Source organism: Pezoporus flaviventris, unplaced genomic scaffold, assembly GCF_033815535.1.
Source record: "Pezoporus flaviventris isolate CSIRO_AGI_PZ_B2104156 unplaced genomic scaffold, CSIRO_AGI_Pfla_v1 ptg000107l, whole genome shotgun sequence".
NCBI lineage: Eukaryota > Metazoa > Chordata > Aves > Psittaciformes > Psittacidae > Pezoporus > Pezoporus flaviventris.
Window position 1 is genome coordinate 1,435,024 of NW_026892655.1, and position 19,131 is coordinate 1,454,154.

Genomic DNA, 19,131 nt, shown 5'->3' on the forward strand with positions numbered 1-19,131 from the left:
CAGATGTTCAAGCTCCCTGTCACCTCAGCTACCTAGAATATATAGGTAATATATAGGTATAATATATAATACATAATATAATAGCTCAAGCTATTCAGGGAGAGATGGTTTCTTACAAAAGGACCTCATTTTGTATTTTGAAGTGCTTTTAATATTTGCTCCATCAATGCTTTAGCAGCAAGCTGTGTTGACAGGCGATGGGGCACCGGGCCTCAGCAGATCTGCACTTTGTCCCCCGGTCAGCTTGCTGGGTAGCTGTGAGCAGCTCCCTTTGCCTGGCCCTATGTTCCCAATTCCAGAATCACAAAAATGCTGATATCCTTCCTGAGATCTAGCCGAGAAAACCAGGACTGGTCCTGAGCTTATCTTCTGGTTGTGTTTTATCTTTGTACAACGTGGTATTTGCTGACAAAGGGGGGTGAGTAAACATTATTTATGACCAGTGTCATGTGAAAAAGGGCTTTGCAGTGTTAGTGCTGTGGCAGGGAATGCAAGCAAAAGGACACTAGAGAAGGTAGAAGGATGAAGAGTGTGGATGCAGTAGAGGGGTTTTATCACACTGTTTTGATAATGGCATGTTTCTATCCTGGCCTGTCTTCAGCAACTACAGCTGGGGTATTCCTGTTTTCTTCAGTGGAATTCGGGTTATTTGCAATAGCTCAGAGTCCAGTTCCTCCAGTGACCTCTTGCTACAGCAAGAGCAAGAGGAAAATCAGGTCCCAGAAGGAATTCTGCAAGCCTGGTTTCCGCTCTCTGTGTCTCCAGAGATTGATGCTGAGGCCCATCCAGCTGGAGGGTTTCTGCCACTGAGCCGTCAGCTGCCCTGATGCTTCCAGATCCCAGTTATTCCGAGGCAGCAGGGAGAGCTCCTTCTGGTGTGGATTTTCACTCCATCCCTAGAGATTTCAGCGTGGTGGAAAACTAAAGCAGAGCCCATGCCTGATCGCACAACCAGCAGTTAAAGAGCACTTCTTCAACTTCCTGAGCAGAAACAAGAGGGTCAGCTCCCTTAGGCTGCTAAATGCAGCACAGCCCAGGAAAAACGCAGCATCAGTTGACCCCAAAACCAAAGTCCTGGGGAGCCCTTTTGCTGTTTGAAGAGGACCTAATGCAAGCGATGGGGCGAGCTCTCTGCGCCAGCACGCTGTGGATCTGCAGTTCCTCAGCAGGACTGAGATGGCTCTGTTGCTTTTGATTTGCCTTCCCCGTTGCTTTTGATCTGATTTCCCTTTCAGAAGGCGTGGGAGAGAAGGGCCAGGCTAGCTGGATCCGGGAAAGGCTGGAAGCGCTGCCCCACTAGGGTGCATCTGTGGGCTGGGGGGTGGAAGGGTGCTGCTTTCAGACGCCAGCTATTAGGCTTTGGAGTTGTTTCTACTATAACTATAATTGGGAAGGGGGGGGTTCTTTGTTTATTTAGGCTGAGAGCTTTAAGATAAATGACAGCTCTGAAGATGCTTTTCAGCACTTCATAAATCAAGTGCCAGCTGCCCAGGCTCACCTCCGCAATGGCTCCTGCTTTTCTTCCTGGCTGTTTTTTTTACCCTCCCAACTTTGGAAAGTTGCTTCTATCCAAAAGGGACAAAAAAACCCTTCCAGGGAAAGAACTGCCACGAGGACTATGTGAACCTGGGGAAGGGGAGGGGAAACTACTTCATCCTTGCAAGACTCAAAGGGTTTGAAATCCTAGCCCGCTGCCTCATTGCAGCTTCTGAATTGAAAGCCCTCAGAAGGCATCTTCGCTGAGGATTTGCAGCCAGCACAGGGACTGCCACAGCCCCAGCCGCCCCGGCAGGCAGCTTCCTGGTTTCATTCCATTCCCTTTGCCACAGTCTCGCTCAACACATGCAGAGATTTACCGGGGTTCTCTTTCCTTAGCTCCGTTGCTTTCATCCCTGCGCAGCTCGCGGGATTGTTTGCGCCAAGGACCCAGCATCTCCTCTCTCCAGAGGGAGGCGAGATCCCTGCCAAGAGCTTGTTGACAGCGATGCGGTGTCTGTGGGCAGCAGTGAACAGCATTTGAACTCAGACACCACGCTCGCTTTGAAAGGCTCTGCCCCGTTCTCCAAGCCCTTGCCAAGCCTGAAATCACGTTTTGTCTGCGCACGAGGGAGGGGGACGGTGCGAAACGTGACTGAGGCCTTTGGAGCAACAGGAAAGTACTGACAAAACCTGCGGTGCCTGAATTTTAGGACCCCAGATCATAGGTCTGTGCACGCGGCAGAGAGAGCGGTGCTCTTCCGTTGTGGAGCTGAATTACAGACTACTCCCTGTTCTAACAGCAGAGGAAGACAACGCTCTCAGTCTAATTCCGCTTCACAATGGCATCTGAGCACAGGTGACTGCAACAAGGGTTCTACCCCAGTGAGAGACGCAGATACCACGACAACCAGAGGGACACAACAGGAGGGGCACTGGCCCTGACTGCTGGAACAGGGAAGGGGGCAATTTTGCCTACAATAGCCACAAAAAACCCCTCCTGAAAAGAGTCTTGCCTCTGATACCTCCTTCCAAGAGCCACTTCCCGTGCTCCCCCTGGCTCCACACAGTGCTGGCAATGGGCAGGTGGAAGTTAATACCAAAAGTCAAGATTTGCCAGCTAGCCAGTTAAACCGGGCTCTCCAGGATGGCCTGGGAGGGCATATACAGGTATATGCTGCTTGATCACAGAGCATCACTTCATTGGCAGCAGCATTACCAGTATAACCCTTCTGCCTTCATCTCCAACCACTCACTGGGGCAGAATGTCAAAGAACTGTTGGTAGGAGCCTAGATTGGAGGCGAAGAAAAGGAAGGAGCAATCCGCCTATGAAAGATCCTGCTAAAATAGGTCCTAGATTCCTTTCTAGCTGGTTGGTAAGCCTACAATGGCTGTGGGGCCTGTTTCTTCTCTTTCAAGTTTTACTGGGCATCTGAACTTAGTGATAAATGGAGCAGCCAGAAGCTCCGGCTACAGAGCAGCATAAATGCAGCAGAGACGAAGGGAAGAAGGATGAGGAGGAAATCACATAAAGAGGAGACAAAGGACTGACACTTCAGGGGCTATAAAACCGTGTGAATCTCAGGTGCACGTCACAGCACTACTGAGAAAAGTGCACTTACATCAAGTAGATTCTGAGCTCGTGTCAACTGGCCCAGCTCCACCGACCTCTTGTAAACCACAGAGAGCAATGGGGAAAAGCTTCTTTTCAAATCCAAAGTGGGAAGACTGAGATGTTTAACAAAGGGGCCTTCGGCGAGCTCCAAGCACTGGACAGTCTCCACCTGGTTGCATTAAACCGGCCCCTACATATTTCAGACCTCAGCCACGCTTTAATCTCTGCTCCGTTTCACATTCCCTTGTGATGCTGTCCAAAGAAATGCGCTCCTTGGCAGTAAGCTCCGCAGTCACCGCAGAGCTGAGCGGGACCTTGATGTGGCTTTTAAAAAACCCCAGACCTTTAACTGCTGAGGCTCGTGGATTTCTCCTCCTCAGCAGATGTTAGAGGGGGACTGAAGCTTGGCAAACGCCCGCAGCCGTGGGTAACGTTCGCGCCGATGGCCTGATCCTCATTTACATGGAACTGCCTTTACAGTGCCTTGCCTTGGAAAAAAGCGCCTCGGAAGTGGATGGGAAAGGAATTTCTGTACAGGGACTTAGCAGGAATGAAAATCAGACTGCCAGTCTGCCCCTCTAAACACAGCTTGCTTCACTCTCCTGATTTCAGTCCAAACCCCCCAATATTAACTGCTCTGTGTAGGTCTGTTTGAAATGTCAAACCCTTTCACCAACAGCCCTTGCCACAGCCACACGCTCTGTCTCCACATTCCCGATGATCCCAATTGTTAATCTGTGCTGCGGTAGCATCTAGAAGCTGCTCTCCTGAGCAGGACCTTATGTTCAAGCAGAGAAGAGCAAAAAGGCGTTCGATTCAGAATGTTTCCTATTTTGCAGGGCAGTAAAACCTTGTCACCCAAAGCTAACATTTGGGATCTTCTTCCCCTTTGCTCTGTGGTGAAACAGCAGCTGGGACAGTAGGAGCTTCGAGCTCCAGGACTCAGGAAGCAATGTAGGATGTGTGACGGTCTCAACCCCATCTTGGCTTTTCTCATGCAGAGGCAGTGATTCCAGCACATTCTGTACATGTATTGCTCTCAGATTCCAGAGGGTTGATTTTCAAGTGTCTAACCAAAGGCCTGAAGGGTTCTCTTTGCAGATGTTTATGATCGTAAACTTCTTGGTTGATCTTAGAACCAAGCTACACTGCCAGAAACTGGTCCAACTTAGAGCCTTGTGCATCCTATTCATCCACGAGTAGATGAGGTGGACGCAGCCCCATCTCTACTTTGTTCCAAAACCATCACTTCTGCAGTTTCTAACCTTGGGAAGAGGAGGGAAAGAGGGGAATGTGTTTTTGCAGGCTCTGAGGCGTTTCCTCCCATGGTGATACTGAAGCTGGGCACGACACAAGTGGTGACAGTTTATCTGGAGATGCTGCTGTGCTCATTAAGAGGAGCTGTTGCTGTTTATCTGCGTCTTGTCTGCAAAATCAGGTGTTCAGAGAACAAATCCTCAGTGTTGTCAGCGTGCTGTGGTGTCGCATGGAAAGAGGTCGCCCGTGCTCCTCCTCACAAAGGCTTTGGTGGCTGCAAGGAAACCATCCCAACTCTAAAAGAAAACCTCCTTTTTCACCCCAAACTGGTCCAAACCGTAACATTCATCTTTATGAACAAGGTGAGCCTGCATTTTGGGGATAGAAAGATGACCGTGTTTGTCGGCCGACTGACACAGCTTCTTTCCTTCAATCTAAACAGGCTGGGCTTGCTTTCCTGCATTGCCATTTTTCTCCCTATGAAACGCTGCAAACTGACACAACAGATTAGTTACTCGGAGCTTTCAAAGCCTCAGCCAGCTTCTCAGCGGCCAAGAGCACTTGTTGAGCAAAGGGAAATCAATATGAGGAGAGAAGCAGACGTGTGTGATTTAAAAGAGACCATTTTAAAGTCACTGAGCCCAGCTCTCTGTTGCCTTGTCCTTTCTGTGTGAAATCAGACTGTTGTTTCTCTTTGGGGGAATCTCTCCAGGAGACTCAGCACCGGCTGCTGTACTGGAAGGTGCAGCAAATGAACTGCTCCTGACAGCAGTCACTTCAAATGCCCTTATAAAGTCGATTCGTATGCCTACCCATTTGCTTTTGAAGCCTTAAGCCCCTGAAAAAGCAAAGGACACCCATTGGGGTTATGGTGGTGTTTAAACCAGCCTCAAGACATGCAACCCCTGTATTTAGTATCTATTGGTCCCTTGAACACAAGAACCACTTGACCCTTGTGCATAAACTCCTGTTGGAGCCTGGCAGCTGGATCCCATGTCCTGCAGCACTCCACGCACCGGGAGGCGTCAAGCACAGCACAGATCATCTGTGGGCTGCCGGGCAGCTACTCACCCACCGGCGAGCAGAGTGTGCTTATCAGGATGCTGCACCTCCGCACACCACCAGCACAGTGACAGCAGGACCTGCCTGTGCAATGAGGCCAAGATAAATGATGTAGCGCCTTCATCCCTAACAGTGTGGCCCAGACAGAAACCAGGTGGAGGGGAGGGAGCCAGCACCTTCTGTAAACAATCCCCTGGCTCAGCTGGAACAGCTTTAGGCTGAGATGCTGGATTAAGAAAGCGATTCTTGCCCTGGACAGAGAGTTAAAGGCCAGGGGTGATAATGCACCGATGGCCAAAGGTGGTTGGGGGACCGTAGCCATTACTCAGCAGTGGTTCGTTTGAGCTGGCAGGAGAACATCTGATATCTAAACAGTCTCACTCATGCTGAAGCACTCAGAAAGCTCTACACTAAATATTTGATGCCCTGGTTTGATAATGTTTATTTTGCTTTCTCCCCACCTGTGTGAGGCTAATATGCTGTGAGTGGGAAAACATGGGGTAGCACATACCAGAGATAAACCACTAACGTGTGATCTTTCTCAAACAGAGATTTATGAGACATGCTATGAAGCTGAGTGGGCAAGAAAGTAAGGAATTTACTACAGGGACCAGCTCTGCTTTGGTCTAAATGCCATCAGCAGTTATGTGATCTCCCAGATCTCCCCTTTGTAAGAAACTTGTGCAAATCATGACTCAGTTGACTCATGATTCAGTACCAGGATTTGGATCAGCCTCATCTGCGTGGATGGAAGGGGAGAAAAGGGAGAGGGAAAAGGGAACTGAAGTCAGGCTCGCTTCCCTGTATCTGAGTGGGTTCTTTACTGTCTCACCACTCCACTGTAAGTTAAAACAGTTGTGATGCAGTCCTGGTTTCTGGGTCATCTGCTGAAGACTCTGCTCTCTCCTTGCGTGAGTTTGTAGCTGATTGGGTGATGCCAACTTACACCGAGAGTGAGGGCACCCCAGCTTCCAAGGGGTAGCCACTGCCTAGGTTGAAGCCATCCTCACCTAAATTGGTTGCCCAAAACCCCTTTACAGTCAGCAGAGATCCAACCAATACAGGCAGTGAAATCTAAAGCGTAATTCAACCCGACCAGACCCAACCTTCTCTCTAAAAGATGGATGGTGCCCTGGACTCGGCTCTCTCCACACCCCACAAGCCTACCCAGCATTTAAATGACAGTTACAGCTTTGTCCTTTGTGTTCCTTTGCAAACCAGCCCCCTCCCTTCCAGTTTATAATATCAAGGCATTTACCACACAGAAGGAGAAAACACTGTGTGAGCTGGTTTCTCTCTACCTCATTTGAAAATACCCTTTTGAGCTGTCGTTTACCTTTTCCAACAGGAAGTCTTGGCCTCTGGGCTAGATAGAAAGAACTATGGTCGTCTAAGAGTTGACATTGTCTGCTGGTTACTTCTGAGAACCATGGGGTTTCTGTCTGATTTTCCCCTGTACAGAGGAGAGAAAGCCACATTCATAGAATCATGGAATTATGGAACGGTTTGGGCTGGAAGGGACCTGAAAGCTCATCCAGTCCCAATCCCCTGTCACGGGCAGGGACCCCTTCCACAGAGCAGCTTGCTCCAAGCCCCTGTGTCCAACCTGGCCTTGAGCACTGCCAGGGATGGGGCAGCCACAGCTTCTCTGGGCACCCTGTGCCAGCACCTCAGCACCCTCACAGGGAAGAGCTTCTGCCTAAGAGCTCAGCTCAGTCTCCCCTCGGGCAGGTTAAAGCCATTCCCTCTTGTCTGATCACTACCATGCTCTTGTAAAAAGTCCCTCTCCACATTTCTTGTAGGCTTTTGCCTCCGTTTCCTTGTTTGTCAGGGACAGGAAAACCCCTGGCACTCAGCTTGCCCTGGGCCCCGTACTTTCAGTCTCAGATTCATGTTGAAAAACTCTTTACTGAAAGAAAGAGCTGGGTGATGCTTTCTAACAAAAAGCAAATAACAGAGAGGTGATCACAGCGCTGGTTCTATGGCTCTCGAGCTGAGATAAACCCGGTTTTATCTGCTGAGTTATGAGAAGCACACCTTTACTTGTGAAAGTTCAGGTGAAATTGGGCTAAAAGCTGGAAAGGATGCGGGCTATAAGTATGTTTAAAATGTTATCTGTTCTTTCTCAAACATGTCTTTCCAGCTCAGGTATTTACATGCTGATAACCTTTTGGTCCCAATGGTGCTGGAGACTTCGTGCCTTGTATTTCAGAACTGATAAGCAACTGAAAGATGTGGAGCCTCCAAGAAACGTTATGGAAAACAATCCCACTCCTTTGCCCCAAGTTTCCTGGGGTTTTGTGCTACTTGCAACAGTGGATTTCTGGAAAGTATTTACTGTAGGGAATCTTTTGCCCCAAAGAACATCGAAGGAGATATAACTTCGGGGACTGATGGAGAAGAGGCGACGTAAGTGCTTTTGTTATTCAAAGGTTTGGCCTTTGTTCTCCCTTTGATCTGCCACTCTCGTAGATTCCTTCCTATCAGCAGATCAAGGGGAATTTTTATCTCGCTGGGAGCCTTTACGTGTGTGCTGTGATTTTTTATTAAAGCCCTTTTGCAGTAATAGCAGGAGAAGTTTTGCAACCATCTCTGTCTGCTTCGTCTGGGAGGAACCCAGCAGACAAGAAAACCTCCGTGGTTTTGATGTTTTAGTGAGTAAAGGGCCCTGGAATGCTTCCCCCCAGCTCCCCTTTTATGCAGTAACGTGGCCACACCACAGAAGAAGATTGTGCCAAAAAGCAGAAATTGGGCAGTGTTGGACATACCTGAGAGCAGGCTCATGCTGCTGCCTGACTCACTGGGCTGGCAGGGACTGAGCATAAAGTCTCTCTGGTGTCACAGAAGCTGGGTTCAGCAGCCCCAAGGAGCAGCAGAAGTGTGGGGTTGCTGTTAAGAACACAAATACACAAGCAAACCCCATTGCAAGTGATACAGTCTGGAGATGAAGAGAGTTACTGACACTGGATTCCCACTCCCCCAAGACCAGGAAGGAAGGAACCTCGGCAGGGCGAAGCTTCCCCTGCCATTCTCCACCTTAGGAATAACCCTGAGGGGTTCATTCTCCCTTCATAAGCTCTCCTTTTAGTGAACAAGGAGAAGGAAACTACAGAGCATCCACAGCTTTGACTATACTGCCACAAACAGCAGCAGCTGCAGCTTGGTGCTGTCAATCCCCAATCGCTGCATTAAGTTTTTATGTTCAAGTACCTGGTACAAGGCCAATTTTATTTCTGAGTTTTAAACTTGTACGAAGGTCTTGAGAAGGAGCAACATTTAGACTTTAGTCTGTGGAAATGATGCTGATGATGACCTGAAATACTCTGATCCTGCAAAGACAGAGCCCAAAGGCGCTCAGATGCTTTGCATGCATCGAATGTATGTGTTTAGTGACATATACCCCCTTCTTGTGTTTCTCCTCCCTGAGAGACGATGACCACCAAAGACAGTTAATAGCATGTGTTTCATCTGGAACACAGCCCAGCACAGCAGGGTGCTGAGGCCTTGGCACAGAGAGGCAAGCCAGATGAGGTTCCAGTCATACCTTTCATAGCCAAGACTGTGCAGTTGATTTATGCCCGGTGCTGATGATGACAGAAAAGCGCAGGCTGGTTAAAACGGGGCTCTTGGTGCATTTCATGTGTGAGTGGCCAAAGCTTAACACAGCGGGTCAGACATCCCAAAAATTCAGGTTCCTAACAACCCCCTCCTTGTGCCTCTCACTGGAAGGCTGCAGAGGGGATCACCCTCCCAGGCTTGGCACTGCCCGGACCTGCAGTTCCTGCCTGGGGAATGTCACTTCCCTCCCAGCTGCGGGAGTTAAGCAAAGGGCAGAAGCCACTAGAGCCAGCTCCGTCTCCTGTGGTACCTCTCGTGCTGCCTTTAAGGAGCCCAAAGCAGAGAGCATCTCCCTTGTCCAGCGCCGAGCAGAACAGGAGCCTCCCCATCCAGAGAACAGCGTGCACAGTCCAGAACCTTATCTCAGCCTTTCCCTGCCTTTTTCCCCTCATTATCCTGAGAGAAAACATTGATTTTGTATTAGTTGTGTTTGGGGCTTTTGAATGCAGCAGCAGAAGCAATACAAAACACACAGAGAATGCCTGCTGATTTCCATGGCACTGTCAGCTTCCTGTCCAGTGTGGAGGAGAGGAGAGTATGGTCAGGGGAAAAGAGATTTACTTGTCTTTGATACATATGGCCTTGGCCCTGTTGTGAATGTGACAAGCCATTCAGAAAGAGCTCCCCTGTAACTTTGTAGGCACCCAGCCTCCATAATGGAGTCTTACCACAGAGCTCACTGCTTCATACATGCCAAATAAATCATACAAGGGGCATATTCAAATCATTTGTATTAGTAGGGCCTGATTTAAAGCCCAGCTCCTCATCCATCAAAGAGATGTTTTCATTGCAAGCATATTCCTCCAAATAGTAATATAAGGAAAAAAGGGAAGGGAAGGGAAAAGGGAAGGGAAGGGAAGGGAAGGGAAGGGAAGGGAAGGGAAGGGAAGGGAAGGGAAGGGAAGGGAAGGGAAGGGAAGGGAAGGGAAGGGAAGGGAAGGGAAGGGAAGGGAAGGGAAGGGAAGGGAAGGGAAGGGAAGGGAAGGGAAGGGAAGGGAAGGGAAGGGAAGGGAAGGGAAGGGAAGGGAAGGGAAGGGAAGGGAAGGGAAGGGAAGGGAAGGGAAGGGAAGGGAAGGGAAGGGAAGGGAAGGGAAGGGAAGGGAAGGGAAGGGAAGGGAAGGGAAGGGAAGGGAAGGGAAGGGATACAAGTGCCACTGCCGTAATTTAGGACAATGTTTAATGCACGAAAAGATCCGGTTTATTCTTTGCCCATTAAGCTCAGAGGGGCAATACCTGAAATACCTGAAAGGGGGAGAGTGGCTGGGCAATAGAATTTGGAAGCAATGAGCCCGAGGAAACCATTTCCCCGGGGGAAGCTGCTAAGGATGCGGGGACGGTGATGCAGAGCGAGGCTGAGCCGGGAAGTGCCGCTCACCGGGTTGAATGTGACCCCTCGCGAATCCTTCCGAACGAAACCTCCTTAAAGTGCCGTTAAAAAAACACTTTTTTCCTGTCTTTTGCTCTTACAAACCCCGGGGTCGGTGTCTCCGCCTGTGTTAATACCGTAACCGAAGTTAAGAGCCGGGCTTTTGTTTGAGGGAAACTGCTCTCATCTCTAATGACGGAAAGCCTTAAGGAAAGGAGTTTCCTTGGTGCCTTGGCTCTTGTAGCTTGGCAAAAATAAGGGACTCGTTGAACGCCTAGCAAAAAGTTAGAGAGACTTCGGGTTTGGTGCAGAAATCGCTCTTTTACCGGGTTTTGGCAGTGCCGCCTCTCCGGTGGAAGGAAGCGGCGCCTCGCTCCTGCCGATGCTCTTTTCCTGGGGCTGCCAGCGGAAAGGTGGCGAGGCCGGGGTAGGAATGGGAGAATGATTGGAAAGCCCCTGGGAATCGTGCGGGATTCCCAAACCTCCCCCTCCCCTTTTTGTGTTCCCCCCCCCCAAAAAAAAAACAACGCTTGCGTTTTCCCACCTCCCTGGGTTGTTTAACCCACAGGGACTGTGGTAACCGCCGGCGCTGCATGGCCATTAACAGACCCGTTACATCTCCCCGCATTATCTTTATGGCCACTGAAAGGGAGCTCCCCCTCCTCGGGTGGGATTTCGGGAGCCTCCCCACGCACGGTGCTGCGATCCTGCGGGAAAGGGCTGCAAGCTCAGAGCTCAAACCTCAGCCTCCTTGCTCTCAGGAGTGCTCTGCCGCTCCTCTGGGGACAAACCCTGCGCTCCCTGGGATCCTCTGGCTCTCGGGTACCAGCTCCTACCCCTGGCTCTGACCCCAAACCCTTTGGGAACTCGCCCGGGCTTTATGCCAAGCCCGCAGCAAAGGGTCCCTGCCTTTACCAGAGACCCAGAGCCCCGGAAAGGGGCAGATCCGGCTCCCACCGCACATCCCAAGTCTTCGGGACCGTTCCCAGCCATCCCCTGCTCCCTCCCGCACCTCACCGCCCCTGCTGTGCTCTCCTCTGGAGCCGCGTTGGATTTGTCTCGTGGTTCTGTCTGCTTCCCTTCCCACGGGAGCACGCACGGGGTTTGGAATAATCCCATCTGCAACGTTTCTGCTTTGCGTCAAATTTGGATTTGCCCCTCTGATAAAAGCCTTGCAGGAAAGACTTTGGTTATTGGTGCTGGGGCAGATTTCAGCTCGCTGTTACCTAAAGCCAACTTCCCTGTAGTGGTTTTAGGCAGAAAGAAATCAGTCTGAATTTCACTTAGTTTAGGTTTTAATCCCTTGTGTCGGATATACATTTACATATAAAAATACAGATTTATACAGATCTATAGAATATATGAGTGCATTTTATACTTTATATAAATACTTTTGATATTCATTATATATTTATACGTTTAATGCTGTATCTTTATTTACATACACAGACAGACGTGTGTGTTTGTGTGTATATATATTTCTATACCCCTTTCCCCCCTTGGTGCAGCTGTACTGAGGCTGTAGAGCTGTCCCTTCTCACACCTCGCGCAGAGGAACTCTGCACCCTCCCCGCAGGGCTGACCTGCGCTCTCCGCACTGAAAAGCAGCTCCTGCCTTCGTTGCATCTTCCCTGGCCCAAAGCTGTTTCATTTTTAACCCCAAAGAGTTGTTCAAAGCAGGCTCCCGGCCGGGAGTGCTGAGAGCTGCCTGCACCAGCGCTGGCCGGGGTGCAGAGACCCAGGCTTGACCCCAGCGCTGGTCCTCAGGCCAAGCTGGGCCCATCTTGGGGTGAATTCATTCCAGGCTGAACTTTGTGTGAACCGGGGCCCGAGGGGAAGGGAACCCGACAGAGCAAGGCTGATGGAGGCAAGTTGTGAGCAAACCCATCAGCCTGAGTAAATATTGAATGAGTCCATGTGAAGGCTGGGGTTGAAATGGAGCTGTCAGAGCAGTGTAAACTGAAAGGATAGGTGAGGCCTCTGAAGAGCAAGGAAACATTTTGTACACTCACTCCTGCAATTGTTCCTTCCACCAGAGCCCTTTGCCCCAGACCTCATTTCACCTGCCTGAGAGGCCAAAGCAACCCTGAAGCTGATTGGTGATGAAATATCTGTGTTGGTGAAAGCCAGGGGCAGAGGGTGAGCAAGGGGACAGCACCTTAGGGTGGCCCTTTCAGGACCTGGGGTCAGACACAAGACCACAGACTAAGGCACAGGTGACCAGCATCAATCCCCCAAATTGAATATACTGTGTGTTTGATACAAATACAAGTGAAATTCATTGTCTCTAAATATCTATAATCCCAATAACCACATCTATGCCCCACTCCCAGCACCTAGCCCAACCATGCTGCTGGCACAGGGGAGGTGCCTGGGATGAGGAAAGGGTGTTGGTGGCCAAGCTCTCCCTCCCCATCAGGGCATGAGAGCAGCTGCAGGTCTCTTGCCTGATTCAGACTGTGACACCTAAACATGTTTTCATGTCCAAATGCTGAGAAAACTCGGCAGGCATGAGAACCCCTCCTGGCTTGACCTGATTTAGGGTGTATCAGCTCCCTCAGCGATGTTAATGAGTAAGCAGGTGCGTGGGAACCTTGATGCCCTGGTGCCACTCACAGAAGATGGATCAGGCTCTTGTTTCAGTTCTGACTTGCTCGGGTTGTGATGAAAACGCCTTGCCCTCATCCTGCTCTGGGTTTGCTGAGAGCTGGGAAAGGGGTTGCCCCACTTTAATGCGTGAAACGAGTCTGGAGCAACTCAGAAGGCTTCCTCCCCTCTTCTCCTCCACTTCAGGGCATCAAAGGGACCAGCTATAGCACAACCTGGCCACAGTAGGTCACAGAGGGAATGGGTTTGCCCCCAGACAGGCACCCCAGGACCGCTTCACAGTTCGGTGTGAATAGGCTTCAGGAGCAGAGTTAATAGCAGCCAGCAAAGTGGAGTTGAAAGTAAGGAAATCTTCCTGGTATTATTATTATTATTATTTAATAGAATGTCCTCTTCTGAGATCAAAAGGGCCTCACATTGTGAGAACAAATGCTTTAGGGGAAAGGAGAAACATTTCACACCAAGGGGTAAGGAACAGATGGCCCTGGCCAGAGCACCAGGGGTGCTCCTGGGGTCCCTGCTCTGGGGCTCTCCTGCCCCTTCCCATCCCCTCCTCCTGCAGGGGAACAGCAGCTCCAACATGCCGCTGCCATGAGTAATTTACACAGTTACGTTTCTTTAACTGGGAATTGCCCCTTCCTTTGGGATATTAAAAGAATAAATCTCCATTAAGACGTGGCTTTGTGTGCGAGCATACAGGGGGACTTGGCTAATTTTCCTGCTCATGAAAAATGCAATACCAGGACCTACGGACAGACACACATGGAGATCTCCCCATCCCTGGAAGTGTTTAAGGGCAGGCTGGACAGGGCTTGGAGCAACCTGGTCTACTGCAGGGTGTCTCTGCCCATGGCAGGGGGTTGCAACTAGCTTTAAGATCCCTTCTGACCCAAACCAGTCTGGGATTCTATGATTCTATACGGGAATATACTAGATTACAAATAATGGTGCTGGTTTGTATCATTTCTATAAACCAAAGGAGTGTGTGCCGGCCTCATATTTGTGATGAAGCCCAACTAAAGCAACCGGGCTGAGTCTCGGGGAGGACTTTGCGTGCAGGTCTGCAAAGGCTCCTCTGGGCCTCCTCCTGTGCAGCCTGTGCAGCGTGCCACGGTTCAGGTCCCCTATGGACACCTCGGTACCTGTGTGGGTACTGAAGCACCGGGGCGAGGGACCCCCAGCCGCGGGTGTCCCGGGGGCACCTTCCGCTGGCTCCTGCGTCCCAGCGGTGGGCTGCGGGCCCCTGAGACAAAAGGGACCGTGAGAACCTCGGAGGGAGAGCGGGGAAGGGGGGGACTGAGCTGTGTGCGGTGATGGCTGGGCAGGGAGGGGGCAGGGGAAGGGCTGAGGGGAGCCCGGGGGGGGTTACATATGTAAGGGCGAATCCGCACCGTCTCTGCGGACTCTTCCGGAGAGTCCCTTTGAGTTTCAAATGGGAGCCGGGAGCCTTTGTTGTGCCCGACACACTGACACGTCCGAACCCCCTTTTCTCTGCCGGCCTTTCTCTCTCCTCCGGCCAAACCCCCCCGGGCGGTGCTGCCCTCCTCACCGGGCCCGGAGGGACCCGAAAGCGCGGTGCCGTGTGTCCATGGGACAGCTCGGGTACCAGGGGCTCACCAAAGCCAAACCGACCAGGTTAACCCGAGCCGACTCACACCCAACAGGTTATGGAGTCAGTCTGGCTGCTGGTGCTTTTTATTCCCTCTCCTGCTATTTTTGCAAACCGCTAACGTAACAAATCCCTTTTTCACCTTTTCACCCCTTCCTTTTTCATTTTTCCTTGTCTCTGAGCGAATTGAACGCTCCAAAGTCGCTCTTTGGCGGAGGAGCGGTGTGAGGATGGGGAGGGACCGCCGGGCTGCGGCCGCAGCAGGTTCCTCGCTCACTCCTTGCCCCACTCACAGCCCCCAGCAAAGGTTTGCAAATCTGACCAAGCCAGGACAATGGCTTCTCCTGGCAGCTCCTCTGTTTGCTTGTTTGGAAATCCCAGAGGCGTTTCGAGGTAAAAAGGTCAGAGCTAAACCCGGGCGCCGGCCCCGCTCGGCTCTGCCCGCCCAAGGGCCCCGTCCCTCCGCACCCTGCCCTCGGGTGGGAAAGAGCCGCGGTTTTCCTCCGGTCCCTTCTGGGCCACTCGGGCCCGATCCTGACCGTCCCTGGCGGGGGGAGCGGGGTAAGGAGGGCCTGCTGGGAGAGTAATCGGTTTGTTCGGGAGCTTTGCCAGCAGCAGGAGACCTTTCCCTTCCTCCTCCTCCTCCTCCCGCCGAGCCCGGACACCCCCCGCCCCGTGTCTTGCAGGTCCCTGGATAGGAGAGGTTTCCATTTCGCACCAAGTGGAGGGGACTGGCATGTGGGAAAAGTAAACTTTATTCGGCTGAGGTAGTTCCATTTCGAGATACAGAGCGCGGGGAAGGGAGTGGAAGGGAAACGGGAGATTCCGATTAAGAAACCGCTGGTTTTTCTCGATGACGGTTGGGTTTTTTTTTCCCTTCAAAACAATCTTTAACAAAAGTCGCCTTGTTTTTCAGTTCGTCCTACCCTAAAATTTCTCGTGGGTAAGGGAAACAATTCAACCATGGGTCAATAACGTTTTTATCGGACTCCGATAAGCCTAAAGAGATGGGGGCACATGGAGCCGCGCTCCTCGCTCCAAGGCTTGGGGCTATCGAGACGTACAATAAATAGCAGCCAGTGAGGGGAGCCGAGCCCCGCGGCCCCCCCAGCCTTGTCGCCGACACCTCCTGCGACAGCGACCGGTGCCCAGAGCACCCCGAGGCCAGCCTGCACCTCGTCCCGCTCCCCTGATGGCACAACCCAAGTCAGTGCCAGTCGCAAAGCGTGTACAAAAACCCTGTAAAGCAGAAATAGTGCAAAACGGCAGCAGGGGAACTGCGGGGTTTGAGAGATGCGGGGGTCTGTGCAGAGGCCAGCGGCGTCCTGGGCTCCTCAGATCCCGTTCCGACATATACATACAGGAAATGTAAAGGAAAGAAATAAATGCCCAAAACCTTTTTACAAGTAGGAAAACCGTATCAAAAGCAGGGCTCTTGCAGGCGAAAGTCGTTGTGCTCGTTTTTAAAAACGGGAGAAAACTAAATTCGTTTTAAAGTTTGTGCAGTTGAAAGTGCAGTTCCTATAGGGAAGGGGAAAGGGAGAGGAGGAACATCCCTGAGACAAACGCCTCTTGCTGGGGTGTACGAGGACCCGGCTGCTCCGTCGGGGGCCGGTGGTTTTACAGGGGTCTATAAATTAAGGAAGAGAAACTCGAGTGGGAGAGGGGGGCCGGCCCGACGCGTGTGTGCGGCCGGGCCCCGCCGAGCGTGGAAGCCTGCGGGAGCTGCGGGGAGAGCTGCCCCTCAGGAGGACACGGAGCCGGGGGAGGCCTCGGGGGAGGTGCAGGTGGACTGGTCCGAGGCTTCACCCGCCTCCTTCGCAGACCTGGGGGCAGTGGCCGGGGCAAGACCTTCCTTTTCCCTCTTCTTCTGCTTCATCCGCCTGTTCTGGAACCAGATCTTGACCTGAGTTTCGTTGAGCTCCAGGGTGGCGGCGATCTCCACCCTCCGCGCCCGGGTGAGGTACTTGTTGAAGTGAAACTCCTTCTCCAGCTCCGTTAGCTGCTTGGTGCTGAAGTTGGTGCGGATGGTGTTGGGCTGGCCCAGGAGTCCGTACTCCGCCGCTTTAGCTGTGGACGAGCAAAGAGGAGCAGGGCAGGAGCAGCCAGGGCGATTCCTGAGCATCCTCCCGGTCCCTTGGCCGGCACCCCCGGCCTCCGACCCGAAAGGATGGACCCAGGCTCACAGAGCTGTCCCCTTCCCTTGGAGCCCTTCCCTCCAGTTCCCTGCACTTTGCCGTGACACCTGAACGTGCGTGGGGTGAAGTGGGAGGGCAAGGATCATGATGTGGGGAGGAGGAGGAGGAAAGGATGTGGTTTAAGGAAGACTGGGGAGACGGAAGTTGAACAATAGGGGAAATGGAAGCCACGGCTGTGGAAAGAAGCAGGAAGCCTGGTGCGTTTCCTATTCCGAGCTGGGCTTAAATAGCATTAGGCCTACGGGAAACTTAGCTCAGGGACCCTCCCTTCAGATATGTCTGGGCAATCTCTATCTGGCTTTTCACAGCGCCAAGCTGGTGTTAACCCAAAACCCACCACCAAACCCCAAAGCAAACCGTCCCCTGGACAACAAGCACAGCTCCCTGGGCCCACACCCGAGGAAGGCCACCCCTTCCCGACCAAGCTGCAACCCGCTCCCCCCCTCCCGGTTCTGTGCTCCCCAAACTCACCTGTCTTGGGTGGGTTCCTCTTCACCCTCATCCAGTCGAAGGTCTGCGTGGCGCCGGCGTTGGGGCACGGCTCAGGGGGACACGCAGGGTCTTTGTCCTCGTTTAAAGCAGGAGAGAGGTTGCTGTAAACGGCGGGCAAGTAACCGGGCTGCTCCTGCCCGTAAAGGTGTTGCGGCTGGTACGGCCCGGGGGCCGGCACAACCCCGCAGTAGCTCTCTGCGAGGGAGCTGAGGCTGGGTCCCGCGTTGGAGCAGTACCCGGCCGCCTGGAAGTAGACACCCTCGGCGTCCTGCTGCCCGGGGAAGAGCTGGTGGTGCCCGTAGCTGGGGCCGCAATGCTGGGCCGGGAACCCGGCGGGGGCAGCGCCCGCCGCGGGGCCGGAGCGCCCGGAGGAGGGAGGGCGGCAGCCGGGGCTGGGCTGGGGTAGATGGGGAGCCGCGGCCGCGCTCCCTCCTGTGCCAAAGCGCCCGTCCCCGCTGAAAGTGTCCCTGCCGGGGCTACCTGAGCAAGGGGGGAAGGATGGGGAGCTTTGCTCCAAGTGGTGGTAGGCGCCCGTCCCACGGTTACAAATTGCATACTCTAAGAAGGAGTTCATCCTAGTATTGTCCATCTGCCACTGATGGAGGAGGGTCAGCCTGTTTTGGGGGGGATTCCGCCTGCCCTACAACCTTTAGATAGTATGTCAAAGCTGTAAAACTTCCTTCCATGCAGCGCTGGCCCTCGGAGCCCGCAGCCCGCGGCGGGGCAGGGGGGGCGGCCCCGGGGGGCGGCCCAGCCCAATGAGCGAGGGGCTCCTGAAGTTTGTCACGGCTCTGAGCTCATCCATCAAGGCCCTGACATTTGCATGACAAAGGGGTTTCAATCAAACCCTGCCCATCAATCTGATAACAACACGAATACGTCAAAATCTTTCCTCAAAGACTTTAAAGGAGAGGAGGGAAGTGGGGTGCGGGGAGGTAGAGGGGAAGAGGGGCTGGGGGAAGAGCTAGGATCATCCACGACTGTTTTAAGTGCTAAAAAAGCCCTCAAGTTGTGGGATAAACCAATTTCAGCAGAACGTCCCCTGGCCCCAACTTAAAAAGGTTTTCCTCAACCCTAGGTCTGTGTCAGGATAAAAAGGACAGAGGGAAAAGAGGTGGCGAGGGCCGGCTGCTCTGCTCCCAGCCCGGAAGGATGCTTTCTTCTTCACTTCCAAACTTCCCCCTAGGAAGTGGTTTAGACACGTTTGGCCTTTTCTGGGCTGAGTCGTGCAATAAAATCTCCTAAGGAAAATAGCGCTTCATGTGTTTGAGTTTTGCCAGCCCGGCTTTGTGTCTAGGGCCAGTGTGGGTAAAAGCGATGTAATTAAATCAATATTCTAATGAGGGGGTGAAATAAAGTTAGGAAGACAGAATGTCTTTTGTTGGAGACATAGCATGCCCAGCTTTACAATTAGAGGAATAGAACTAAAAATGATCCATGCGTCTATCTGTTATCTTCCTCTCCATCCCTCCTCCCGTGCACCCACACACTTTATACTGAAAACAAACGGTGTCTTAAGGGCTATACCCGACTCTGGACCATTAAAATCTGCTTTTCCAGGGCAAACCTGATTAACCTTTCCCCAAATCTGCTGCCAGAGCAGAGATTTCCCCTGACAGGGTCCAGTTGATGAGTAGGTGGAAAGACACTGACTTCGGGCCGGCCACTCAACTGCTCAAAGAATGGAAACATAGGTAGGCAACATTTATTTACTTGTTAGCAGAAGGGAGACAAGAGCACCCAACAATATGACGCCCACAGCCATTTGTTACTTGTCAGGATATTTACTGGTTACTCAGCCTCGAAGAAGAACCAGGAGGGCTCTTTTTC

General features: G+C 52.2%; 2 protein-coding genes across 2 annotated transcripts in view; one reads left to right on the forward strand and one right to left on the reverse strand.

Annotated features, from left to right (window-relative positions):
* ATP5MC1 (ATP synthase membrane subunit c locus 1) overlaps window positions 1–19,131 on the forward strand; it is a 254,377-nt gene that overhangs the window by 64,265 nt on the left and 170,981 nt on the right. The gene's annotated exons all lie outside the window — the stretch shown is intronic.
* Window positions 15,394–18,098, reverse strand: HOXB1 (homeobox B1). Its single transcript, XM_061477496.1, has 2 exons — window positions 17,281–18,098; window positions 15,394–16,681 (listed from the first exon to the last, which is right to left on the reverse strand). Exons 1-2 carry the CDS (start codon window positions 17,888–17,890, stop codon window positions 16,356–16,358), a joined length of 936 nt encoding a protein of 311 aa, XP_061333480.1. The 5' UTR covers window positions 17,891–18,098; the 3' UTR covers window positions 15,394–16,355.

Bases quoted from the DNA above. Each gene is read 5' to 3' on its own strand.
- HOXB1 (XM_061477496.1), bottom strand. From the start codon at position 17,890: ATGGACAATACTAGGATGAACTCCTTCTTAGAGTATGCAATTTGTAAC. The intron at 16,682-17,280 runs GTGAGTTTGGGG...GCTCGTCCACAG, and splicing joins GAGGAACCCACCCAAGACAG to CTAAAGCGGCGGAGTACGGA.